The 27,964-nt window shown below is 41.8% G+C and overlaps 1 protein-coding gene across 1 annotated transcript; it reads left to right on the forward strand.

The window, feature by feature from the left end:
- The first annotated feature begins 3,012 nt into the window (after positions 1–3,012).
- Positions 3,013–16,306, forward strand: LOC140465125 (small nuclear ribonucleoprotein-associated protein B'-like). Its single transcript, XM_072560990.1, has 7 exons — positions 3,013–3,036; positions 7,158–7,309; positions 7,819–7,930; positions 10,419–10,559; positions 11,643–11,760; positions 13,761–13,889; positions 16,243–16,306. The coding sequence occupies exons 1-7, from the start codon at positions 3,034–3,036 to the stop codon at positions 16,278–16,280; spliced, it is 693 nt and encodes a 230-aa protein (XP_072417091.1). The 5' UTR covers positions 3,013–3,033; the 3' UTR covers positions 16,281–16,306.
- The last annotated feature ends 11,658 nt before the right edge of the window (positions 16,307–27,964 follow it).

Here is a 27,964-nt window from a genome sequence, read left to right on the forward strand (position 1 = left end):
TACCCATGCTCATACAGTGCACGGAATGGCTTGCATCTTTGTGATGCAGCAGCCTTTTGGAAATCTGGATACACCACGTGTACTGGGACCCTGTGCTTGGAATGTTTACATTAGATTAGATTACTTACAGTGTGGAAACAAGCCCTTCGGCCCAACAAGTCCACACCGACCCGCCGAAGTGCAACCCACCCAAACCCCTACTTTTATCCCTTCACCCAACACTACGGGCAATTTAGCATAGCCAATTCATTAACTTGCACATTTTTGGACTGTGGGAGGAAACCGGAGCACCTGGAGGAAACCCACGCAGACATAGAATTCTAGTAGATTAGTTACGCATGGCCTGCATTTCATAAACCCAAGCTGCATCTGCCCAACAGGACAATTTCTATCTAGCTGTCAAGCTATTTCTTCCTTGAAGATAGATTCAAGCATTTTCCCCACTTCTAAAGTTAAGCTAACCCATCTAAATTCCCCACCTTTTGTCTACCTCCTTTCTTTTAAAAAAGGGGGTCATCACATTTTGCTGTTTTCCAATCTGCTGGAACTGCCCCAGAGTCCAGTGAGTTTTGGAAAATTACAAGTGCGTTGGCTATTTGTCCTGCCATCTCTTTTAGTACCTTGGGACAGATTCCATCAGGGTCAGGAGATCTTAGCCAGTGCTGAATTGAACCCATGCAATTGGCATCATTCTCCATTGCAAACTAGCTGTCCAGTCAACCAAGCTAACTAAACCTCAACTCATCAATCCAAATTGACTCACTTTAATCATCAATACATTGGTACACGGTCCTTAACAATATATTCAATAGCTTAATTACAAATGGGTGTTAGACCAAGTCAATGTTAGACCAAGAAATACATTAGTTTATTTCTCTCTTGCTTTTCTTAACAGTGGAGGTACTTGCCAGTTGAAAGGGACTATTTTTGACTTAAGATTTGGAAGAATTGCAAGATTAGAGAGCTGGCAGATAAATAACTCATATTTAAAAAGGGTGATAGAGCACACCTTTAGAATAATAGAACAGTCAGTCTGACATTGGTGGTAGGAAAAAAAAACCAGAATCCCCATTAAAGCTGAAAAATAGAACATATCTAGAAACAATATGAAGTAATGAATACTCAGCATATATTTTTAAGAGGAAAAATATTGCTTGACCAAATCCATGAATTATTTGATGGAATAATAAAGAGTAAACAAGAGTAATACATCAGATGACATCCAAATGGGTTTCCAAAAAACCTACAATAAAAAAAAATGTGACATAATAGAGTAAGACCAGCACAAGCTAAGTTGGGTAGCAAATAATAGAATGTATAACTAGCTAGTCACATCACAAAGGAGATATGGGGCATTATTCAAAGTAGTAGAAAATGGGATCCCACAAGAATTATTACTAAGAAAGCATCTTAAGAAAAAAAATCCTCCACTCACCATTGTGATTCAGATACAAGAGCTTGAAGCCACTCCAGGTCTCTCTGCTTCCCACAATACAAACTAGATTGGACTAGTCATTGAGAACTTTGATTTCCACAGGTACCAGAGGGAGTCAGACATGTACAACATAGAAACAAATCCTTTGGTCCAACTTGCCTAAGCCACAGATATCCTAAATTCATCTAATACCATTTGCCAGCACTTGGCCCATATTCCTCTAAAGCCCTCTTATTCATATAGCCAACCAGATGCCTTTTAAATGTTGTAATCATACCAGCCCAACCACTTCCTCTGGCAGCTCATTCCATACACACTCCACCCTCTGTGTGGAAATGTTGCCCCTTAGGTCCCTTTAAAATCTTTCTCCTCTTACCCTAAACCTATGCCCTTTGGTTCTGGACTCCCCCACACCAGGGAAAAGACCTTTTCTCTCCCCCTCATGACTTTATAAACCTCTAAGGTCACCTTTTGGCCTCCAACATTGCAGGGAAAACAGACCCAGTCTATTCAGCCTCTCCCGAAAACTCAGACCCTCCAACCCAGCAACATCCTTGTAAATCTTTTCTGAACCCTTTCAAGCTTCACAACACCCTTCTAATTGCATAGAGACCAGAAGTGCACACAATATTCCAAAAGTGGCCTAATTAATATCCTGTACAGGTGCAACATAACCTCCCAACTCCTCCACTCAATGCTCTGACCAATAAAGAAAAGCATACTAAACACCTTCTTCATTATTCGATCAATCTCACTTTTTAAATTAAACAAGGAACAAGGCCATTATGAATGGGACTCTGACAGCTTTTAAGACACAAATGTGACATGACAAATCTGTGCTCAACAGGCTACATGTTGAACTTTTACTTACAACTTTCAGCTTCCAACTGTAGAAAGGATTGTGATTCACTATTGATTTAGGAATTTGGTGTTGAATAAGTTAATTGACCTGAAGGGGTTAATGTTCATGTTACATTAGAATGAGTGAAACCAATGTCATGTGGACTGGGTAGAGACAGGGGTCAACTCTAGCTTTCAGGCAGGGTAACACAATTATGCCTGTATTTGTACTTATTGCTACAACACAATAAGCTTCCTTGTTGTCTAAGAACAGTGCCTCTTGTGTAGATGCTTTACATGGTTTATCCTCTAACACTAAATAAGGCCAAGACAAAGGAGGATTGGTGACAATGAACTACATCAAACAACCCTTACCCAATACTACATTCTGGGAGAAGTGACAAATACCAGAAGATACTAGGAGTGGTGGCCTAGGAGCATGCCTCACCTGATTTCTCATCAGCCCTTGCACAAAAATCAGAGATTTTACATGATACCTTTGCAAAAAGAAACATTTAGTAAAGACCCCCTGACATAAGAATCATTTATAAGGGGATATTTATCATTGAGAACAATAACCACAGCCAGCTGAAGGCGATACTCATCCCTAACACAGACTACAGATGAATTGCTGGATCTTGCTAAATTATACCTGGGACTAATCTCATGATTGGTACTTGACAAATTCAAAGTCTCCACCGATTGGCTCAATTTTCTCGCCGACCAGGAGGCATTGGAAAGGCAGTAACAGGATCACAATGGTGAGGGAAGAGTTTATGTTTTGCTTAGAACAGAATCTAACGTGTTGGAACAATGAGTGTGTTAACTCTTGATCTAACTGGAATGAGAAGTTTGAAAGTGTCGAGGTCTAGCAACCGCCTGGTCGATTGTAAGTTGGGAAATGGGTGAAAAGTTTACTCAACAGGGACAAATCAGACGAACTGCAACACAAGGATGGCGGATTGGACTATATTGGGCCAGGAAGCTGCACTGCGTTGTAAAATTGTACACCAATACTTAAATTGGATCTATGCATTGTAATAAGGAATGTTTGACTCTAATTATTCTAGCAAACTTTTTTTTTAAACAAAACAACCGTATTATCGAGAACGAGAGTTGGAAAAGTTGCACCAGGCCAAACAGTATCTACGTCAATACATTGAGTTACAACAGAAATTCGCGCTTTCCCCTGTCGAGAATCTTATTGCCTTTTTTTCCCCGGTGTGGGTTGACTCGCTGATATTGAGGTTTAAAACTGTTTGATAATGAGGGATTCGGCCTAATGAGACACAGTGTGTAAAATTGATTTGGACTGCTGTTTTCCAATACGCTGCGTATGTGACTGCAGTTTTAACATTGATATCAAAGTGCCTGTACGCACAGTTTCGGATTGCCAGTTTAATCGAATGCAACTCCAATCCTCCCACCATTGCTTGCAAATCACATTTAAAAAGAGGGGGCAGAAATCCGAATTACAACGAGCAAAGTTCAAAGTATAGATCCATATTGTACCTTTTCTGTTTTAGAGTGGTCGAGTTCCGAATTTCTGAAAAGCTAGTGACTCTCATTAACTTCATTTGCAAATAGTTGGGAAAGATCCAACTTTGGCTGGAGACTTTTTTTTGTAGACCTGTTCAGAAATGTTATTTCACAATTCTGGAGGTGGTTGTGGGACTTGAATCCAGTTTAGAGGTATGGATGCTACCAGTGTGCCACAGGAGCACAGCAAAGGAGCATTAAAATGTAAAAGTTCTACCAGAACCTGGGATTGAACCAGGGACTTTGTCTATCCTAATCAACCTGTTTAGGGATATTGGCATTTCTCTGAAGCAGGTGGGACTTGAATTTGGATCAGAAGGGGGGTCACCACCTCCACATCACAATGCTCTTAAGGACCTTTTGTCTAATGCACTACCAACCAAACTATTTCAGCTGCTACAAACAGCTGGCAGGCCTCCAGTTTACTTTTGGCTCCTCCTCCACTTGTATCTAATAATGTGCTTTCACAAGTATCGATGAGCAGCATGGCAGCTCCGTGGTTAGCACTGATGCCTTCTAGCACCAGGGACTTAGTTTCCTGTGACTGAAATCAAAACTGTCTGTGTGGAGTTGTGTTCTCCCTGTGTCTGCATGGGGTTTCTTCCGGGTGCTCTGGTTTCCTCCTGTAGTCCAAAGATATGCAGGTTAGGTTGATTGTTCGTGGGAAATACAGGGATAGGGTAGGGCTGTGGGTTTGGATGGGAAGCTGTTCGGAGGGTCAGTGTGAACTCGATGGGCCGAAAGGCTGTTTTCATGCTGCAGGGATTCTATGATTCTAAATTGCTTCAATTTGTGCAGAAAACAAGCATGGTGGACAATTCAGACACTGGACTCATTTGAGAAGCTAACCAATTAATCCCACTCCCCTAATTTGAAAGGTCTCCATCCTTCAATGTTAAGATTGGAAAATTAAATTCTTTACATCAATGGAATGAAAAGTCTGATTTTTCCACCCAAAGCTTTGACTAGATGAGAATTTTGCTTGAGAGTGATGAGGGCCTTAATTTCAGGCAATAACATCAGTACTATCTAATTTTGCCTCATTAATACACAAGTTGTTGTTTTCTCAAGTAGTGGAGAGAAGTTAGATGGTGACAAATCTCAACAGGAACAATTGTGCGGATACCAGATGGCTGCAGTTCTTTTGGTATCTTCTCCAGTCCTCCATCTTTGCCAGCATTTCCCAACATTCCCACTGAATAAGGGTGTCCTGGGGTACCTTTAAAGAATTGTCATCTGCTGGAGCAGGGCTTGCAAACTGAAGGGGTAGATGGTCATCCTATTTCACTGGCTGTCAAACTGATAACCGTTCAAAGTTTTGTAGCTCGGGTGCTCGTTGTTGTGGTTCTGTTCGCTGAGCTGGGAATTTGTCTTGCAAACATTTCGTCCCCTGTCTAGGTGACATCCTCAGTGCTTGGGAGCCTCCTGTGAAGCACTTCTGTGCTGTTTCCTCCGGCATTTATAGTGGCCTGTCTCTGCCGCTTCCGGTTGTCAGTACTAGCTGTCCGCTGTAGTGGCCGGTATATTGGGTCCAGATTGATGTGTTTGTTGATAGTCTGTGGATGAGTGCCATACCTCTAGGAATTCCCTGGCTGTTCTCTGTTTGGCTTGCCCTATAATGGTAGTGTTGTCCCAGTCGAATTCATGTTGCTTGTCGTCTGTGTGTGTGGCTACTAAGGATAGCTGGTCGTGTCGTTTCGTGGCTAGTTGGCGTTCGTGTATACGGATCGTTAACTGTCTTCCTGTTTGTCCGATGTAGTGTTTTGTGCAGTCCTTGCATGATAACCGTGCTAAATTTCTATGCAACTGGCTATTTCCAAAAATCCCCTGGGGACCTGTGTGGGATCACTCAACCCTCAACCCACAAGCATGTCAAGGCTGTGACTGATGCTATTTGTATAAGAGCGCACAGCTTCATCCCATTTCTTATGTCGCGGTCAGTGCTGCCGCCTGGGCAGTAAACTTTGCAAATAAAGCTGCCTTTCCCCAGGTGCACACACTGTACATGTGTTGAGAGCACCATAACAGTGAAATGGTTGACTTTACCAATAGAAAAGAGTTCTGTTCCTTCAATGTTTCCATCATCTTTGATCATCAGTATCATATCTTCGAGTTCTGTGTCAGGTGCCTTGGGGCCTCTGAGCCTGATAATCCTTCTTGATGTTCAATGAACACACATCCAGCAGTGACCTAGCTCACTTCCTGACCAACTTGGAAAGGCAGGCATGATTGAGGAGTCTGAGATGTACCGTGATGATGTGGTAAGGCTGTTGCTTGTTGTCTGATGCCAATCTCCTTGGACTGGTGTCATGGTATTTACCACAATGTCAATTTCTGTGCTAACTTTCAGGTTCCTGCTTCATTTCAGTGGCTGGAGCCATAGCGTATGGTTGCTGGGAGACAAAGGACTACCTTCTGCAGTCATGGTTAATGATTCCGATCTACAATTCCCAAATGAGGCCAAGAGTAGATACGATGCAATCCATTCTCCGACCAGGACCATCTTGGAGTGGAAGATCGGCCAATTGAAAATGAGATTTCATGCTTAGATTGGTCTGGATTGTCCTTGCTGTATATTCCACATTGAGTGCATTGCAGAATCTTTTGCATTCTGTGCTCTGCACCAGTGGAGAAGGCGAAGGGGGATGTGTTAGATAGTGAGGAGCTGGAAAAGGAGCTGAAGTATTTTTGGGGAGAAAGTCAATTTGAATAGGCGGACCATTGCCTTCTCTATGATGGAGAGGTGCAGCGTCAGGCACAACGGGCCAGACCTGATTTAATTGACACCGGCTTCTGGGTGCATCCATCCCACATCTTTCCTTTCTCATTTCCACTACATCAACTGTGAAGGGCATCTCCTGGCAGGCTGTTTTTGACCACGTTCACAGCTGGGCTTTAAATGCGGTGCCAGGAAGGTCTTGGCAATGGTGAGTGTGTGACGGTGCTATAAAGGGGTGATGCACTTAATAAGGTAAACAGGAGAGAATTGAATGAGGTAACTTGTTGGAGAGAAACTCTCAATGAAACTCTCTGAGAATAACAACTGGCTCGGTTTTGTGAAATTCATACCATAAACTCTTTCTTACCATACATGCTGCCAGTTTTGTGGAGTATTTGTAGCATTTTCCATATTTAATAACACTCCCTGCTCTTTCCCCAAAGTCCTGTGATGTGTATTTTTCATTGGTTATATGAAAATAAAGGTTTCACAATTCTGAAGTCGTTTCCTGTTGATTTAAAGCATAGTGTGTGCATCTTCTCAGTTATGGTTTAAGACTGAGATAGGCCATCCTGATAGTGGTTCGCAATGACTTTGATCAGCAAATAATTTTTCTCTTTGCAGCCAATAGGAAGAAGTGCGAAAATGGTACAATATGTGGATTACAGGATGCGATGTGTGCTCCAAGATGGCCGTGTTTTCATTGGCATTCTCAAAGCTTTTGACCGACACATGAATCTCATTCTCTGTGACTGTGATGAATTCAGAAGGTTGAAGTATGTATGGATGATTGCTGTTGTATCTTTCTGCTGTGTAAAAATAATCGAATTGGCTTTGATCCTTTATCCCAAGTCACACCAAGGTCTGTTCATTTATCACCCCTTTTCTCGCTGGGTTACATCGATTCCTGTCCAGAAAGGGCTTTTTCTTTCTTTCTGGCTGTCTGCTTGTTTGCAAATCCTTCCATTGTCTTGCCCCTCTACCTCTGGAGCCCCCTTCAGAGTTACCACCTTAGGCTATCTACTCCTCCAATTTTAGCTTATGCCGTGGATTGTTTTGTCATTGAACAATAATTGGATGTGCCTACATTTGACTGAGCTTTAGGCTCTGAAATTTCCTTTATACCTCCTTCAGGTCCTCCTTAAGCTATATCTCTGGTAAAGCTTTCACCACCTGTCCTAGTATCGCCTTATGAGATTTGGCTGCTTATTTTTAAAGTATTTATTTGAATATTTTCTAAAGAATTGTTATAAGGTTTTTCTTTTTGTTCGCTTGATTGGTGTAGGTCAAAGAGCTCCAAGCAAGGTGAGAGAGAAGAAAAACGAGCCCTTGGCCTTGTGTTGCTTCGAGGGGAAACCCTTGTGACGATGACTGTGGAAGGGCCTCCTGTGAGAGATGTAGGTATACTTCGCACTTATTCCCATTACATCCCTTCCCACTCCCTCCACTTAAACTTGTTACGAGGGAAAAGGAATGTTAAATGTACTTTGCTACAGGATGCATAAAAGCAAATACGTTAAATGCTTAATCTCCCAATATACTGCCATTCAGAATGTAAGTTAAAGTTTTCAATATTCTGATTTGAGGATTTGGTGAATGAAAGTGTATGAAGAAGCTGCCAGTAATGGAGTGAGGGAGGTGAACACGATCTTGGGGTGAGGGTGGCAGAGTTTTCTGAAAGAATTGTGGGACATTGCAGTAATAGATTGGGAAGACCTTGGAGTAAATCAGTAAAGAATTTTGATTTTTACTTTGCATAACAGTAAGCATCGGTTGTCCTGTTCTGGTGGGATATCTTGACTACGTTCTCAGTGTAAACATGATCGTTAGCTAATTCACAATTAACAATGATTATCACATTTTTGAAATTGCGTGTTATATGGTCAAACTGGAAATTATTCTAAGTATTGAGCTGGTAAATGGATGTCTGCATGGATGAGTCAAGAATGATCCAAGTACCTGCCCAGATAACCAAGATATTTAGAATGTTTTGGGCACAGAATTTTCTAATTGGAAATAATTGGGTCAATTTCACTCTGCGTCTGCATCAAGGTAGTACATGTCTTCCACTGGAGATTGTGGATTACACAACACTACGCTACTAAATCTGGGCAACACTGAAAACTGGGTTGTGGGAAGAGCTGACTCAAGTATGTGAATGGTCAATGAGATCCTGTAATCTAGAGGGTAATGTCTGATGAGTTGACCAATTCCTTTTACTTGGTTATACTTGCCCTCCTATAAATGTTGCACTGTGTGCAACAATATCCCCAGTAAAATGTATTTTGTCAGTAGGGTATTCCATTATCAAATTTATTTTGTGAAATATCTGGCCTAATCTCTTTTGGTTGTCAGCTTGTCCTTCATGGTTTGCCTTGAAGCATTCTCTATTGTCTTGTATACGTTAGTGTGCTGGGGGAAGGGACTGGGTGAGGGGCATGGAGGTTACAAAGCTAATTACAAGAAAAAGAATACTGTTTCAGATGTTCAAGTGTTAAATTCAATTAAATCGCATTTTTACAAGATGTAGTGCTGTTTTAGAATCTTTCCATCTCCAGTGTTTCCAAAATTAGCTGTGGATGTACCCAATTAGGCAATGTGTTTGAAAGACTTCATGTTTATTGGCACTCCAGTTATGGAAACCCCACTTGTCCTGGAAAAAAAAATAGGTATTTGGATGTTTAATGTTTTTTTTTGTGAGGCAGTAGGAGATATTTCCAATAATGAAGTGGTCTGTAATTGGGAAATTTAGATAGTTGTGATTTTAATAAATGTCAATAAGGAATAATATTTAGTGCATAATATGTTGAAATTAACATAAAGCAGTTAAATTATTTTGTTTTGCTGCCCTCAGTAGTAGTACTCATTTCATTTTGGATGGTCATTGGTTCAAGCCCTACTTGAGCACATTATTTACTGATTCTTCCAGGACTACTGCACCATCAGACATTTTGTCTCTTTAGGTACAAAGTTAAACCAAAGTTATTTCTTCCCCTGGATGGGTGTAAAAAAATGCCATTTTATTAGCTGAACATCAACATAGCTGTTCTCCCAGTGTATCCCAAACAATATTTCTCCCTTAACTAATATCTGAAAAAAATCATCTGTCATTATCTCATTTCTGGGATATTGCTGTGTGCAAATTGGATACCATATCTCTCTCTCTCCTGATGTGCTGGCACTTCTGTAATATACAAAAATAAAACATTGGATGCAAGTGCTTTACCACGTTTGTGTATCTAGCTGTGTGTGATTGATGTGTCTTTGGTAGTCACTGCACCTTGAACAAATCCATCAGTTTGTTTTTATTTGAAGATTTTTGAATGTGGAAAGGTACCAAAGTAAATGAAAGCTTGTAATTGTGCTGCAGAGCAATATGAAAGGTCATTAGCCTGAAATGTTTAACTTTATTTCTCTCCATGCCTGACTTGCTGCATTTTCCCAGTATGCTTCTGTTTTAATTCATACTGGCTCCACCCACTAGGTTCCTTTTTATGAGCAGCAGTTTTAAATGCACTATTGTAATTTATAAGGTCACATAAATAGTGAGTGTGTGTTGTATAAGATAATGGACAATGAAAGAGGGTATTTTGCTTTTTGATGCCTCAGCTGATTTCCAGAAAGTGCTGATGTCAAAGATATGGAATGTATCCAAAACTTCCCGTCCCATCTTTGAAGGAATATGAATGTATGGAATTCGAAGCAACCGAGCGACACATTGAGTTATGTTTACGTACGAGAATCCCAAGGTAGACTGCAATTAAAATTGTGGGCTCTGATGGAGTAACCAAGTTTAGATTGCTTGCTAGTTTAAATTTCTGAATTTATTTTACCAAATTATTCAGTTTCTGAGGATTAATATTCTGCAAAACCCTCTACGTGCAGATTGGCATTTCGAGAGTTCCTATTGGTGGTCCTGGTGTTGGTAGAGCAGCAGGGAGAGGGATGCCAGCTAGCATACCAATGGCTCAGGTACCTGCAGGACTAATGGGGCCCATAAGAGGTGTTGGAGGTCCTTCACAGCAGGTAAGAATGAACCACTGACTTTGCACATTTCAGATTCTACTTCTAAATGCATATCTCTGATAAGATGGAGGTTGTTCCTTCCTAACCCTTAAAGAATTGGGCTTTTGTTAAACTAGAGAATTTGTCAAACCACAGGATACCATCCGTCAGTCAGCATGGGACCTTTTTAAACCATTATTTTCTCTACTCCTGCCCCTCTTTAAAAAGCAGCAACTTTGCTCGCTGTTTTAATCGGCCTTTGTTTTAGCAGTTAGCCCGCTGGAGATTTGCCTTGCTGCACAGTAAAGGCAGGATATGTTGCTGTGCGTTGGTGGTGTTAACACATGGTGACAGCTAACCTTCCCTCTAAACTGCACAGCAGTGCAGTTACTCAGGTTCTGTGTGCACCAATTTGCATAGCGACCCTCTTTCCAGCATTAACTTCTGGTTTCAGAAACCCTATTGTCCACAGACCACAGAGGTCCACTCGACAGAAGAAATAACCAGAGGGAACGCCAGTAACAACTGTGTATTTTTCAGGCTAACTGGTACTTTCTGATGTGTGTAGGTCTTGATATACTGGTTTGGAGGAGAAGGAGGATGATAGTATTAATCCTCCAGAGCATTGGATAGTATTAATTTGGCTGACTGTTAAATGCTTACCTCTTTTATTTTTATTCCATTAGTTAGTCATCCCTATCTGCTCATCTTCTCTCAAAAGTTACATTGTGCTCCCACTGTGTGAACTGATTCCATACTTGACATCTGATATGGATTTTGGAAACTGACTCCATACCTTACAAGAATTCCCAATGTTTACTGCAAGATGATGATCTTTTTGTTTTGAACAGCTCATTGAATTCTAAGAATAACATTTTTAAATTTCCTTCAATGGATACTAATGTTTTTTGGCAATGTTCTATACTTTCATCAAGTTGTTTGATTCTTGTAGATTCTTCTCTCTTCTCTCATTTGACGACAGTTAGCATTTTGCAAGCTGATCACTGTAGATTGTTGGTTAATATTTGATCATTCTTGTCACCAATAAGTGGTTGATCTATGCATTGTAGATGTACAAAATTGTGTTGTATGCACTTTCTTCAGGAAATGACCCCTCAGACTAGAGGAACTGGAATCGTGCCTACTCCTAGCTTTTCTGCTGTCCCACAATCTTATGCACCAGTGAGAGGTGCTCCGCCAGTTCTTGGTGAGCCAAGGCCAGGTAGGTTAATGTCTATTTGTTCTGATACTGGCTACCAGTGATTGGCTAGGAGAAAGTGAGGACTGCAGATGCTGGAGATCAGAGCTGAAAATATGTCGCTGGAAAAGCGCAGCAGGTCAGGCAGCATCCAAGGAGCAGGAGAATCGACGTTTCGGGCATAAGCCCTTCTTCATTCCTGAAGAAGGGCTTATGCCCGAAACGTCGATTCTCTTACCAGTGATTGGCACCAACAGCATTTGACCTGGGCAAGATTTGGAGACTATTGTCAATATGCATTTGTTCAACTTGTATTTTAAATATGCAAGATGGACTCTGTGTCTGAGTGGTAATCTGGCATAGACTAGATTGTCTGCTTGTTGGAGAACCTACCTGGATGCTCTAAAGGAAAAATAATCTTTTCTGTTAGATCACTACCCAGGTAGTGGTGTTAAAAATTACACCCAAACAAGTTGTCCTATCCTAATTCAGAGTAGAAGTGTTGGAGCATTTGAACTTAGAGCTCTGCACCAAGTACAAGTCATAATGATCTCTCTCGTCATAACAATTTCTAAAATTACATTCCAATTCTTTTTTTTTTTGCCCTCACATTGTTAACCATTCCTTTTCACAGTATCCCGGCAGTGTAATGTCAGTCAATTTGGCTCATTCTAGTAGCAGAGTGATATTTCCTTATCAGCTCTCTTGGCAAACTTGCAATTGCATCATTCCAAATTCAAATAGTTAAAGTTCCGGAATTGATTTTACAAAATGAAATGCTGAGTGATTTATTAGTCTGTGACCTGGTGGCTAAACTGTAGAAGGAAGCAAAATACTGCAGATACTGGAAATTGTTTGCTTGTTTCCTCCTTTCTCTCTATGACCAAATGTGCTGAGAGTTTCCACCATTTTTATTTTTAGCTCTGGTTAATGCAGTGTACAGTATGTGTAAATTTGACGATTACTGGTAAAACTAGGCGTCCCATGTACAATGAGGTAGGTCGCGTGTAGTGCTAATGCCACTAGGCTACTAATTCAAAACCTCAAGATAATGTTGTATAGACTCAGCCTGGAATTCCACCATGGTAGATGGTGATCTGGAAAAAAAAACTAGTCTAATGAAAACTATTAACCGCACTATCATTTATCGTATAAAAAGTCTGATTTAGTATTAGCATAGCATCCCTTTTAGCCCAAGACCACACCAACCCTCTGAAGAGCAACCCACCCAGACTCATTCCCCTACCACTCTACTTTTCATCTAACTAATACAAATAACCCACACCTCCCTGAACACTATGGGCAATTTAGCATGGCCAATTCACCTAACCTACACCTCTTTGGACTGTAGGAGGAAACCAGAGCACCTGGAGGGAACCCCCACAGAGATTGGGAGAATGCGCAAACTCCTCACGGACAGTCGCCTGAGGCTGGATTTGAACTCTGGTCCCTGGCACTGTGAGGCAACAGTGCTAACCACTCAGCCACTGTGCCACCCCTTATCTTTTGGGGAAGGAAATCTGACGTCCTTATCTGGTCTGGCCTACACGTGACTCCAAACCCACAGTAATATTGTTGATTCTTAACTGTTGGAAATGGACAATAAATATTGACCTAGCCTGTGATGCCCACACCCGATGAATAAATAAGCAAAACATAATGCCAGGGCGACAAAAAGATCGAAGTCTTGTCTATGAAGTGACCGTAGAATATTGACAGAAAATTGAATCAGCACATGCAGGCTTTTATCCATGTTTTACATTTTTATCTTTATTTTTCTTAAATGTTTCAATGTTTAGAGATCTTGCAGTTTTATTTTTCTTTGTAGCTGAATAAGTTGAGCACTTTCTACACAGAGGGAAGATGTTTTCTTCTGCATGCCTTTGCAGATTTAAGGGCAATGTTGACCATAGTTGCCCGTCTGCTCTGGTGAATGCTGCTGAAGCAGGATAAAATGACAGCGAAAGGTATCCCAGTGCTGAACACTGCAAATTGCTAACATCCCATCAATCTCCACATTTCAGGCTTTATGAGACCACCTCCTGGCATGAGACTTCCATTTGCACCACCACCGATTGGGATGCCTTCAGGCAGAGGAGCTCCTGTGGGAATTCCTCCAGGAATGCGACCACCAATGATGTCAAGGATGAGAGGTAGGTGTATAACTAGCATTTTACTTTAATAGGCACACCCCTCCACTGAAGCTGTTGATTGTGGTTTGGAGGGGCTTGATTTTTCACATTGTATGCTCCTGCATCAGAGTGTTATTTGTTTGATTTTGCTTTGTGAGATGTTTGTACCTGAGATTTTCCTACTGTTCTCAGTATTAAATGTGTTTTATGAATTATTAATAATTCATTTAGCACAGAAGTAGACCATTCGGTCCAACTCATCAATGCCAACCAGGTATCCTCAACTGAACTAGTTCCATTTGCCTGTGTTTAGCTCATATCCCTCTAAACATTATCAACTTGCACTTGTCCAAATGTCTTTTAAATGTTGTAATTGTACTCTGCTTTACCATTTCCTTTGGCAGCTCATTCAATATATGCAGCACCCTCTGTGTGGGAAAAGTTGCCCCTTGAGTCCCTTTTTAAATCTTTCCACTCTCACTTTAACCTTATGGCCTATAGTTTTGGACTCCCCTACCCTGCGGAAAAGACCTTGGCTATTCATTTTATCTATGCCCCTTATGATTTTATAAACCTCTGTAAGGTCACCCCTCAGTCTCCAACACTCCAGAGTCAAAGGTCCCAGCCTATCAAGTCTCTCCTTATGGCTCAACCTTTCCAGTAATATCCTTGTAAATTTTTTCTGCACCCTTTCCAGTTTAATAGCATCCTTCCTATAGCAGGGCGACCAGAATTGTATGCAGTCCTCCAAAATTGGTCTCACCATTGTCTTGGGCAACCACAACACGAAATCCAGCTCCTAAAATCAATGTTCTGACCAATGAAGGCAAGCGTGCCAAATAACTTCTGCATCACCCTGTCTACTGTGATACCACTTTCAAGGAATCATGTGCCTTTACCCCTAGGTCTCTGTTCAACAACACTCCCCAGGGCCTCCTACTAACTGCAGTGATTTGTCTTATAAAACTAAACTTTTCACATTTATCTAAATTAAACTCCACATGCCACTCCTCAGCCCGTTGCCCTAGTTGAGCAAAATCTCGTTGCACTCATAGATAACCTTCCTCACTTTCACCATACCCCAAACTTACTATTCATACCTCATACTATTCTCATCCTGTTTGTTTGTTTGTTTGTTTAAATGACGAAAAGCCATGGACCCAACACCATTCGTTGCAGCACATCGCTGGTCACAGGCCTCCAGTCCGAACAACAAGCTTCTACCATCACCCTATGTCTCCTACTGTCAAGCCAATTGGTTAGCTTTCCCTGGATTCCATGAGATCTAACTTTACTAACCAGTCTACCATATGGAACCTTGTCAAAGGCCTTGTGAAAGTCCATGTAGACCATGTCAACTGCTCTGCCTTCATCTATCTTCTCAGTTACCTCTTCAACATACTCAACCAAGTTTGTGAGACATGATTTCCCACACACACAGACATGCCAACTATCCCTAAGATTGCAATCGTCTGTTCATTCATTTTTGCTGCTGATTCTCATTGCCTTTCACTAGAGTTCTCAACTCATTTTATTTCCTTCTTCTTGATCTTCCCCATGTCCTGTCCCGATAATGGAATCTACAAACCATTTGCCTGATCCCTCACTGAATCTTCACTGAATTAATGATTATCTTATTTTCCTTTCTGTGACATAGCACTATTAGTGGCTAAAGTCAACATCACACAACACCAAGTTATCAGGTGAAGGGGCAATACTCTGAAAGCTTGTGATTTCAAGTAAACCTGTTGGACTATGATCTGGTGTCGTGTGACTTTTGACCTTGTTTATCTCAGTCCAGCACCAGCGCCTCCACATCACTGTTATTGGTTCACACTGGCTAACATGAAACTTTTCTTGAGAGGAGAAATTGCACACACTTTGGACTCCTTTTAGCCACTCCATCTACTTCCTACTTTTGTTTCTTCCACACCATGAATGTATAGTTGCTTCTTAGATCTGCCCATCTTTTCTCGAGCTCCTTGTTTAAAATTCTCCCATTAGGTTTCCATTTCTAAAACAGGCCAACCAAAGTTAAAATAATATAGTTTGAGTTTTATGAATATGATGCATTATTTCTCCTCAACTGCTTTGCACCCCACGTTTCCCTTCTTCAAGTTTCACTATTATTCAGGTCAATGGTGGCCTTACTTGGTTTTATTTGCAGTAACACCATCTCCTTTTACTATTTGCCCCTCCACTATTACTTCTGAAATCCTTCAAGGAAATAATTGGAATTTTTTTTGTCAAATGGTGAAATGTACAAAAAACTAGTCTACTCCTTACCTGTTAACTGCTATATAAATGCGAGCTTTGTTTTTAGCAATGTAAATTATGCACTTGTAATAATGCTGGTCTCTTTTTCTTTTTCAAGGTCCTCCAGGGTCTAGAGCACATCCTCCAAAACCTTAAAGACTTATCCATGAAGGACTTTGCTATCAGGCTTTACGTTAGTGATAGTGCCTTCTGAAGCAATTTACTCTAAAGAGTTCAATTCTTTTCAATTCTTGAAGCACTTGTACATGAACCAGAACTCTTTGGCAGAAACAAAAACATAATTTGGGGTATGAAAAATTGCTGCCCACAAATATCCGATAAAGTGCGTCTGCTGAGACCCAGCACAATCCAACACTTCTGTTTTTGGGCCATGTATTTTTTTTCTCTCTTGTTAAGGGCAAATCCCTGTTTTCTACATTTTCTTTTCAAAAATATATTTTATTTATAAAATTTGTAAGCAAAACATCCATTTGTATATTGCAGGATTTTCAAACCGCTTCAAGTACAATTGTAATAGCCTACACAATTAGCAAATACATTCCATTATCAGGTATGTAGACCTATGGCTAAATATTTTAAAGTACAAAATATGGGAAGTGCCATTGTTACAAAGTTCCCTATGCAACATATTTAACTTTGAAATGCCTCTAATATGTTTGTAATACTTTAACACGAACACAAAACATTGAGATGCACAGTGCTAGGTCTCAGACAGTAAGCCTTTACAGTGACTTCCCCCAAGCTTTAGTGAATCACAATGCAAAGACCTGACTTTGGCATGTGCTGGTTTTCACACTTCGGTTGAGAATAACTCTACATTAGAAGACCAACAGGTTTTGGGTGGAACAAAGCATCTTTCACTGATTTGATGGTCCTCCTGGCACAGTTGATGTTTGTCTTGGTGTGCATTCCTGGGAACGGTCTATAAGAGTACAAAACCTTGTGTCGTGGAGCTACTTGGGTTGAAGCTCAACAAATTCCCAGGCATTCTTTGCAAAGGCAAGTTTCACAAACAGGTGGGCAATAACCCAACAAAGCCAGCTCAAGGGCAGTGTGCTTTAGGAAGGAGCTGACAGGATCTTGCCATCAGTCAGGCTATAGCTTGGTGCTTGCTTGTCAGTTCTCTGATCATGTTTTCGGGATCCTTGCATGGGAGGGGGAGCAGCAACATAGGCACCAACGACATGGGTAGGAAGAGAGATGGGGATTTAAGGCAGAAGTTCAGGGAGCTAGGGTGGCAGCTAGGACAGACATTTGTTATCTCTGGTTTGTTACCTGTGCCATGTGCTAATGAGGCGAGGAATCAGGAGAGAGAGGAGTTGAATACGTGGCTACAGGGATGGTGCAGGAGGAAGGGTTTTGGATTCCTAGATAATGGGGGCTCTTTCTGGGGTAGGTGGATCCTCCACATGGCCTTCACCTGAATCAGAGGGGTAGCAGTATCCTGGGGGACAAATTTTGCTAATGCTCTTCGGGTGGGTTTAAACTAATTCAGCAAGGGGATAGGAACTTAAATTGTAGTTGGAGTGTAGAGGAGGTTGAGATAAGGGAGGTCTGAAATAAAGGCTCAGGGTTGCAAGAGGGCACCAGCAAACAAAACGTTGGTTTGAAGTGTCAATTTCAATGCCTGGAGCATCTGGAATAAAATGGGTGAACTTGCTGCATGAATTGTTGCCTGGGATTTCGATGTTGTGGCCATTTCAGAGACACGGGTAGAGCAGGGACAGGAATTGGTTGCAAGTTCCAGGATTTAGATGCTTCAGTAAAAACAGAGAAGATAGTAAGAGAGGTGGGGGGTATTGCATTGTTAGGCAAGGACAGTATTACGGCTGCAGAAAGGATGTTTGAGGACACATCAACTGAGGTGGTATGGGCTGAGATTAGAAACTGGAAAGAAGAGGTAATCCTTTTGGGAGTTTTCTATAGGCCTCCACATAGTTCCAGAGATGCAGAGAAAAGGATAGCAAAGATAAGTCTTGGTAGGAGCGAGAGTGACATGGTATTGTTATGGTGGACTTCAACTTCCCAAATATTGACTGGTAATACTATAGTTCAAGTACTTTAGATGGGTATGTTTTTGTCCAATGTGTGCAGGAGGGTTTCCTAACAGTATGTAGACAGGCCAACAAGGGGACGAGGCCATATTAGATTTGGTAGTCGTCAGGTGTTAGATTTGGAGGTAGGTGAGTACTTTGATAGTGACCACAATTCAGTTATGTTTACTTTAGTGATGGAAAGGGATAAGTATATACCGCAGAGCAAAAGTTATAGCTGGGGGAAAGGCAATTATGATGTGATTAGACAAGATTTTAGGATGCATAGGATGGGGAAGGAAACTGCAGGGAATGGGCACAATAGAAATATGGAGTTTATTCAAGAAACAGCTACTGTATGTCCTTGATAAGAATGTAACTGTCAGACAGGGAGGAAGTTGTCAAGTGAAGGATCTCTGGTTTACTAAGAAAGTTGAATCTCTTGTCAAGTCGAAGAAGAAAGCTTATGTTAGGATGAGACGTGAAGGTTCAGTTAGGGTGACTGAGAGTTACAAGGTAGCCAGGAAAGATCTAAAGAGAGAACTAAGACAAGTGGGGGGAAGAGACATGAGAATTTGTTGGTGGATAGGGTCAGGGAAAGCCCTAAAGCTTTCTATAAGTATATAAGGGATAAAAGAATGACTAGAGTAAGATTAGGGCCAATCAAGGGCAGTAATGGGAAGTTGTGCATCGGATCAGAGGAGATAGGGGAAGCGCTAAATGAATGTCTTTTTCCAGTGAATACTGACAAAAATATAATGTTGTTGAGGAGAATACTGAGAAACAGGCTACTAGACTAGATAGAATTGAGCTTCACAACGATGAGGTGTTAGAAATTCTGAAAGTGTGAAAATAGATAAATCCCCTGGGTCAGATGGGATATATCCTAGGATTCTTTGGGAAGCCAGGAAGGAGATTGCTGAGTCTTTGGCTTTGATCTTTTTGTTGTCATTGTCTACAGGAATAGTACCAGAAGACTAAAGGATAGCAAATATGACCTTGAACGAGAAGGGGAGTAGAGCCAACCTGGTAATTATAGACCAGTGAGCCTTACTTTGGTTGTAGGTAAAGTGTTGGAAAAGGTTGTAAGAGATAGGATTTATAATCATCTAGAAAGGAATAAGTTGATTAGGGATAGTCAACATGGTTTTGTGAAGGGTAGGTCGTCCCTCACAAACCTTATTGATTCTTTGAGGTGGTGACCAAACAGGTGGATGAGGGTAAAGCTGTTGATGTGGTGTATATGGATTTTGGTAAGGCGTTTGATAAGATTCCCCATGGTAGCTATTGCACAAAATAGAGGCATGGGATTAAGGGTGATTTTAGCAGTTTGGATCAGAAATTGGTTAGCTGAAAGAAGACAGAGGGTGGTGGTTGATGGGAAATATTCATCCTGGAGTTGAGATACCAGTGGTGTCCTGCAAGGATCTGTTTTGGGTCCACTGTTGTTTGTCACTTTTATAAATGACCTAGATGAGAGTGTAGAAGGATGGGTTAGTGAATTTGCCGATGACACTAAGGTAGGGGGAGTTGTGGATAGTGCCGAAGGATACTGTAGGTTACAGAGGGACATAGATAAGCAGAAGAGCTAGACATAGAGGTGGCAAATGGAGTTTAATGCAGAAAAGTGTGAGGTGATTCACTTTGGAAGGAGTAACAGGAATGCAGCATCCTGGTAAGATTCTTGATCGTGTCAATGAGCAGAGAGACCTGTGTCTGTGTACATAGATCCCTCAAAGTTGCCACACAGGTTGATAGGGCTGGAAAGAAGGCAAACAGTATGTTAGCTTTTTTTGGTGGAGGTATCAAGTTTCGGAACCATGAGGTCATGCTGCAGCTGTACAAAACTCTGGTGAGGCCGTACCTGGAGTATTGTGTGCAGTTCTGGTCACCGCATTATGGGGAGGATGTGGAAGCTTTGAAAAGGGCTCAGAGGAGATTTACTAGGATGTTGCCTAGTATTGAGGGAAGGTCTTATGAGGAAAGGTTGAGGGACATGGGCTGTTTTCGTTAAAGAGGAAGATTGAGAGGTGACGTAATTGAGACATACAAGATAACCAGAGGGTTAGATCGGGTGGACAGTGAGAGCCTCTTTCTGAGGATGGTGATGGATAGCATGAAGGGACATAGCTTCAAATTGAGGGGTGACAGATACAGGACAGATGTCAGAGGTAGTTTGTTTACTCAGAGTAGTAGAGGCGTGGAATGCACTGCCTGCAACAATTGTAGACTTGCAAACTTTATGGGCATTTAAATGGTTATTGGATAGGCATCTGGATGAGAATGGAATAGTTTAGGTTAGATTGGCTTCAGATTGGTTTCATAGGGCGGCACAGCATCGAGGGCCGAAGGGCTTATACTCCGCTGTAATGTGTGCTCTAATGAAGCAGTCTGCTAAGGGAACCATCCACCATCTTTAGCCACAGAGTCTTGAGTGTGGCCAGTGTCTAATGATGCCCGAAACGTCAACTCTCCTGCCCCTCTGATGCTGCCTCACCTGCTGTGCTTTTCCAGCACCACACTTTTTGAGTATTGATAAATCTGCTTGTTTCGCAGATCTTGGATGCTTGATTAGATCCTTTGATACTTCATGCTATAGACATTCCCATCTATGTAATTATTCTATAGTGACGATACGTGTGCAGGCGATGTTAACAAAATTCTGGCTCATGTCAATTTTTGGCATGCGTGCATGTATGTGCAGGTCATAGCAGATATCATTTTGAGGGCATTGACATGTATATGAATGTAAGGGGCTGCTGCTATGTTGGCTCAATGGATGTGTAATGCAGATCTGATACTGCTGTTCTGGTTTCAATGCTGTAACTGAAACTTTTGCTTAATTATACACCTGTCCTCAACAGCCAGTTAGCTTTCATCTCTTTAAAGCAAGCTTCTGTCGAGTTAGATGTTAATAGATTTTTGCTGGTTGTTACTGCAATTCAACTAGCATGTATATTTTTCTCGACTTCTTTTAAAGATGCAAAATCTACAGGGAGTGGTGTGGCAAGCGTTGAAGGACTTGGTCCCAACTTCGAGATTTTCAGATGTGATGCAGTAGTAGGCATTCTCTTTGGAAAATGGCATGACCAGTTGCATCAGCAGACTGCTTGTAGAGCAAGATAAGATGCTAGAAGATGGAGGAGGAAATGTAAGGTCTAGGCAGGAGTTCATATCCACTCATGCTACTCAAAGAATGGGTTCCTAGCTAAGCAAAACTTTTATTGTACACTGCCTTCAACAGATTGTAACAGCTCAAGTTGTTCATTGAAACATTCTACACTTTTTGAAGTGTCTCCTGATTGAAATCTATCGCCTTTTGCAGTCACATCTTTGCGATCCAATGTTTTTCCTTCCACAGTCTAACGTCCATCTACATCTTTCCATTTTTCTTCTCCCCACTATCCACATCAAACCTCCTGCTGACTGTTACCTGCTATAATGAGTCTGGCAGCAAATTTCATATTTCGCAACTCTGTAAGGAAATTCATCATTCTATGTAATCTATTCACAGCTATCTTATTATTAATGTTTCTGTATTATTCTGAAATGTTTATAGAGGTATGAATTTGCTCAAAATGGAATTCTGCCAGAACTCTTTAAACTCGAGTTTAGGTACTTTAAAATAAACCGGTACTTCTAACACACTTTCCACATCTTCAGCATGCCTCAAAGTAAAACATGACCACAAAATATAGAGAAAGATGCCATTAGCACCCCTGAAATGACTAACTAGTTAATTTGTTCTTGTAGAAGTTGGTCGATTTCAATATTGACAGGATGCCATGGGACTCTTCTGTTTCTTCTTCAAACTTACATCCCCCTGAACAGGAAGTTCAATGTATGATCCGGAAGGCAGCGTCTCTGACTGTGTATTGTAGACTTTTTATCTCCACGTTTTCTGCTCTGTCAGATTTGTGCTGGATATCAATAACCTAAGGCCTTTCGTTCTTTATTAAACTAAAGTAAACCATGAAATACTACCAAAACTCTTACCCATATCATGCTTACAAACACCCACTTGATATTTAGAATCCATGATCCTATGGGCAACCACACTTGTGTTGAGTGGCAAGAGGTCACTTTACCACATCTGATTCACTCGCTGTTACAGTTCAGTCAATTACTGTTGCAAAAATACACATTTAGTTACTTAATTAAATACTCACGCACGGGTTCATTCAGACACTGAAGCACATTATAACCAATGACCCTTCTGATCATTAGGTCACTATCCGATTTCATGTGTTTTTGTTTATTTCATTTCACTTTGCCAAGAAATTTTTAGGTTAATATCTGTAGTAATATGTCCCATGTAACATTGGAGCAACAGACTTGATCATGTGTTCAGGTTCTGACATGACTTCTGCGATATGTTATGTTATGTTTGTTCTTGTACTGTGAACAGATTAAGATCAGAAGATTTATTCATAGTGAAACAACAAATACATTGCAACTTTATCGAAGAAATCATTTTTATTCACTTGTAGATTAATGTCACTTGCTGGAAGAGCATTTTTCGTATTGTCCATACTGAGTTGACCTTGAACAGGTGATGGTGAGCTGTTGCCTTGAACCACTGCTGATACTATGCTGTAGATACACCCATGAGGGATGGAGTTCCAGGGTATTGACCTAGCAACAGTGAACAAATGGAAATATGGGATAGTGAGTGGCTTAAAGGGGACATTGCAGGTGATGGTGTCCCCATGTATCTGCTGCCCTTATTCTTCTGGATGGAAGTGGTCATGCATTTAAAAGGTGCTTTCTGAGCTCTCTGGTGAATTTCTGCAGTGCGTCTTGTAGATGGTACACACTGTTGCTATTGAGGGTCAGTGGTGGAGTGACCGGATGTTTGTAGATGTGTGCCAAACAAGCTGATTTGTTTTTTCCTGGATGATGCTAAGTTGCTTGTGTTTTTGAAGCTGCACTCGTCCAGGTAAGTGATTAAATATTCCATCACATTCCTGGTAGTACCTTGTTGATAGACAAGATATGGGCAGTCAGGAGGTGCATTACCTGCTGCAGTATTCTTAGCCTCTGACTTGCTCTTGAAGCCATTGTTTTATATGGTGAGTCCAGTTTAAGTTTGGTAATCCCTGGGATTCTGATACTGGGGTATTCAATAATGGTAACACCGTAGAACATAAAGGGATGATAGTTAGATTATCTGTTATTGGAGATGATCATCGCCTGGCATTTGTGTAACACAAATGCAAGTTGCCACTTTTCAGCACAAACCTGGATACTGTCCAGCCCTTGTTGCAATTGGATGTGGACTGCATCAGTATCTGATAAATCACAAATGCTGCTGATATTGTGCAATCATTGGTGAACACCCCCACTTCTGACCTTATGATGGAGGCAAGGTCATTGATGAAGATTGAAGATGCTTGGGCCAAGGACACACCAATATGGTCTGGGCTCTATTACTTAAGAAGTTGGCTGCCTGATTTTCATGATTAATAGCTCCTACTGTATTTGGTAATCCAAGGTTGGACTAAAACCTTGGAACAGGAATATCACAGGTAATGATGTAACATCGATATCATCACTTCGCTCTTCTAAAAAGGTAGACAGTTGCCTGATCATACATGTAGTTTTACAACATTATGAACCTTTATAAGCTATAGAATCTGAAGCAAATGTTACCACAAGCTAGACTTATAAATTTTCACTTAATACTATTAATGTGCTTTGTTATTCCTAACTGATGTTTGATGCAAATGAGTAACAGTTTTCATATTTCATTTAACAAACTAATAAAATTTCACTTGGTTCAATCTTGATACAGAAGAACTGTTAGCTTCAGTGGGTGAAAGAGGTGTGGCAAGTTGTGAAGATGCAGAGGTTTAACCTTTTATATAGGATGATGAAAATCTTTTTGTCTAAGCAGTTGTTTCATTTATACAAGATGGTGTAAGCCACGTCAGAAAGTTGACAAAACTGATAACGAAGTAAACTGCCTTGGCAGATATAAAGCACTCTGAATAGCATTTTTTCACACAACAGCTCCCGCTGGAAGCCATCTTCAGCAGAGCATGTGGAAAAAACAAATCCACGTTTTGGTCATCAGTATTGTCTTGGCTTTACAACTTGAGCGATTCCTTAATTCACGCTGTCAGCATTTGTTTTCTATCAGCAAATGTGCTAGTATTATAGCTCCTATTTTTAATTGGAGGTTAGACAAATGGCGGAGAATTTCAGCAGGCTGCATCAAAGTAGTAGATTGTCCACTCAAATTATTGTTTGGAAGGAGCCACAGTTGTCAGGGAAAGCACCCTGTCTTGACTGTTGACACAAAAATAGGAGGGCCATTGTGGAGCTTTAATTGTAGCAGGAGAAGCCCAAGTAGAAACGAAAGCACAATGTTCTACAGTTTTCCCTGAAGGAAAATGTTTGTCTCAGCTTTATTGACCCTCCCTAATTACCTTTGAGAAAATGGTGAGTACCGTTACTTCTAAGCTGTTTGACTGCCCAGATGCTGGGAACAGACCGTGGAAGGCAATGTAACTCATGCTCAGTACCCTGAATTTCAGCTCCCTGCCACCCCCCATCGTCCCCAAAATGAACCACCCTGTCCCTTTCTACTGAGCATCTCTCAGAGAGCCCATCTCTACTGAATGCATGATCTCCCACATCCCCTTGAACTATAATGCTACCCTTACTACCCCAACCATCTGCCCCCTTTCCTCACCCCAACCCCGAGCCTTTCATTACAGTTTGGTCATTGCCCAACATCCTGCCACACAGTCCCCTGTCGAGGCCACACAGTCCCCTGTCGAGGCCACACAGTCCCCTGTCGAGGCCACACAGTCCCCTGTCGAGACCACACTGGTAGTGACCCAACTATCCGATCACTCTCCTATAGCATCCCATATCCTCACATTCCCCACCAGTTTGCCTGCTTTAGATACAGTCTAATCAACCTGTTCAGAGATGTTATGACACACCTCTGGGGTAAGTGGGGCTTGAACCCCGCCCCCATTATATAATGAACATCCCTTTTATCAGTGTTGCACCCTGCACTTTCCAGGTTATTGCTTCTGGTTCTCAGCATTGACTCTACACCAAACCCTGTGCACCCCACCCCCAAAGTCCTGACAACCAAAATGTTCGCTAATGCCCATTCCGGTGACTGCACGACTGTCTGTGCTCCACCTCTGAACTGACCTGGATGGACAACCCAAGTATTGACAGATTAGATTAGATTAGATTACCTCCAGGCCTCAGGCGACCGTGTGGAGTTTGCACATTCTCCCTGTGTCTGCAGGTGCTCTGGTTTCCTCCCACAGTCCAAAGATGTGCAGGTTAGGTGAATTGGCCATGCTAAATTGCCCGTAGTGTTAGGTGCATTAGTCAGAGGGAACTGGGTCTGGGTGGGTTACTCTTCAGAGGGTCGGTGTGGACTGATTGGGAGATTCCTGATCAATCTTGTGCATTTGCCTGCCTGATGATCTGCTGATCTCCTGCAATGGCTGACTGTGGCCCACCCTTTGGACTGTAGCATGGCAGACCCCGAACTAGACAAGTGATGCCTGACCAATCAGAGACCCCGCCCTTGACTGAGTGGACCAAGACCCTTGACAAACAGAAGCCTCTCTTGACACCACAAAGAAACTAACCCCTGTCCTTGAGTTTGAGACAGAGTCATTTGGTTAGTGCACATGCAGTCACTTTGTCCTGTAGGCTGCTGGCATATGCTGTAGGTATGAGATTGACACAGCACTATCCCATGCAGCAAGGTTTGAACTACCTTGATTGATAGGCATGATAAGCTGGCTAATTGTGTTTGCACTAACCAGTAAGGCATTTCAGAGGTACTGTGGGCCTTTAAATCAGGGCTAATGGGGTAAAGCGCTAAAAGGCCCAGCAAGGCAGTGAATGCTGTGCATTCAGGTAGGTGCTCAGTGTGGGAACACTAACACAGCAAGCAGTCCCGCAATGCAGCCTGGCCCAAACCATGAGTGAGTACTTGTCCCGCTAAACAGTGTCCTCGCAGCATTATTCCAATGATCATTGCCAGTCTGTACCCAAGTGAGCCTGGCAGTGCAGATGTGTACTGCAAATAGATCAATCATGTGCCACGATAGCACGCAGAGATGGCATGTGACAAATGTCGATGTCTATGGATGAGCAGGCTCCATGGGCCATTGGCCTACTCCTGCTCCTATTTCTTATGTTTTTGTGTTGAGTATATGCTGCCACTGTTCACAAAGTGTGGTCTAAGACCATGACCAAGAAAGACATGTACAATTAAAAGTAGGGCCTTCATTGTTCAGACCTTTTGAGTATAGGAGTTGGGTTATAATGTTGAGGTTGTACAGGATGTTGTTGAGCCTTATTCTGGAACACTGTATCCAGTTCTGGCCTTTCTGTTATAGGAAGGATATTATTAAGTTGGAGGCGCCTCCGAATTTCCAGGATTTTGCTGGGAATGGATGCTTGAGTTATAAGGAAAGGCTTTGGATAAACTGGGACTTTTTTCACTGGACTATAGGAACTTGAGATGTGATCTTCGAGGTTTATAAAACTGAGGGGTATAGATAAGGTGAATGGCAGGTATCTTTTCCCTAGGGTTGGGGATTTCAAGAAAAGTATTTTTTTAAAAGGAGAAAGCTTGTTTTTAAAAAAAGACATGGTGGGGAGAGTTTGTTTGCACAGTGGTTTGTGTGTGAAATGAATTTTCAAAGGAAGTTTTAGATTAGATTACTTACAGCGTGGAAACAGGCCCTTCGGCCCAACAAGTCCACACCAACCCGCCGAAGTGCAACCCACCCAGACCCATTCCCCTACATTTACCCCTGCACCTAACACTACGGGCAATTTAGCATGGCCAATTCACCTAACTTGCACATTTTTGGACTGTGGGAGGAAACCGGAGCACCCATAGGAAACCCAAGTAGACACTGGGAGAATGTGCAAACTTCACACAGTCAGTTGCCTGAGGTGGGAATTGACCCAGGCCTCTGGCGCTGAGAGGCAGCAGTGCTAACCACTGTGCCAGCATGCTGCCCATAAGTGGCAGATGTGGGTACAGTTACAACATTTAATGAGGAAAAAAGAGGAAAAAAGATGAAAAAGTTGAAACTAGCCCCTTAGTTTGGAATAATGGTCAGCATGGACTGGTTGGACTGAGGGGTCTGTTTCAATGCTGTATGACTCTGTATCCAAGATGGAAGTCTGGAGGAGCAAGCAACAAGCTAGAGTCACCAGGCACTGCCCAGGTTTCCAAGTCAGGAATTCCCAGCACCTAGATTCTATCCAGCAGGGAAAATAGGAGAGTGTATATTAACAGGACAAGATTAAATCATAATGAAGGTGATGAGTGATTGTCTTAGTTGTAAAGCCATTCACAATCTTATCTGGAACATAGTTGGAAAATACAACTTAATTGAGAAAGGGTTCACTTGGCCCCTCACATGGTTCAACCAAATTTTTTTGCTATAGTCTACATCATTTGGAAATATTTCATCCCTGGGGTCGATGGAATCTTTAAAATGAACATCTCAGCCCAATTCCTAAACCCAGATTCATTTTAAAGAAATAGATACAGTTCACGAGATGCTAACTTCATGATCTTCTGATTAGTGGGCAGCACGGTGGCACAGTGGTTAGCACTGCTGCCTCACAGCACCAGAGACCCAGGTTCAATTCCCACCTCAGGCAGCTGTCTGTGTGGAGTTTGCACATTCTTCCTGTGTCTGCGTGGGTTTCTTCCAGGTGCTCCGGTTTCCTCCAACAGTCCAAAAGTGTGCAGGTCAGGTGAATCGGCCATGCTAAATT

The sequence above is a fragment of the Chiloscyllium punctatum genome, chromosome 41, assembly GCF_047496795.1.
Source record: "Chiloscyllium punctatum isolate Juve2018m chromosome 41, sChiPun1.3, whole genome shotgun sequence".
Taxonomy (NCBI): Eukaryota; Metazoa; Chordata; class Chondrichthyes; order Orectolobiformes; family Hemiscylliidae; genus Chiloscyllium; species Chiloscyllium punctatum.

Excerpts from the sequence above, each read along its gene's own strand:
- LOC140465125 (XM_072560990.1), top strand. Across the intron at positions 10,560-11,642 it reads TTGGAGGTCCTTCACAGCAG|GAAATGACCCCTCAGACTAG; the intron begins GTAAGAATGAAC and ends CACTTTCTTCAG. Across the intron at positions 11,761-13,760 it reads TCTTGGTGAGCCAAGGCCAG|GCTTTATGAGACCACCTCCT; the intron begins GTAGGTTAATGT and ends TCCACATTTCAG.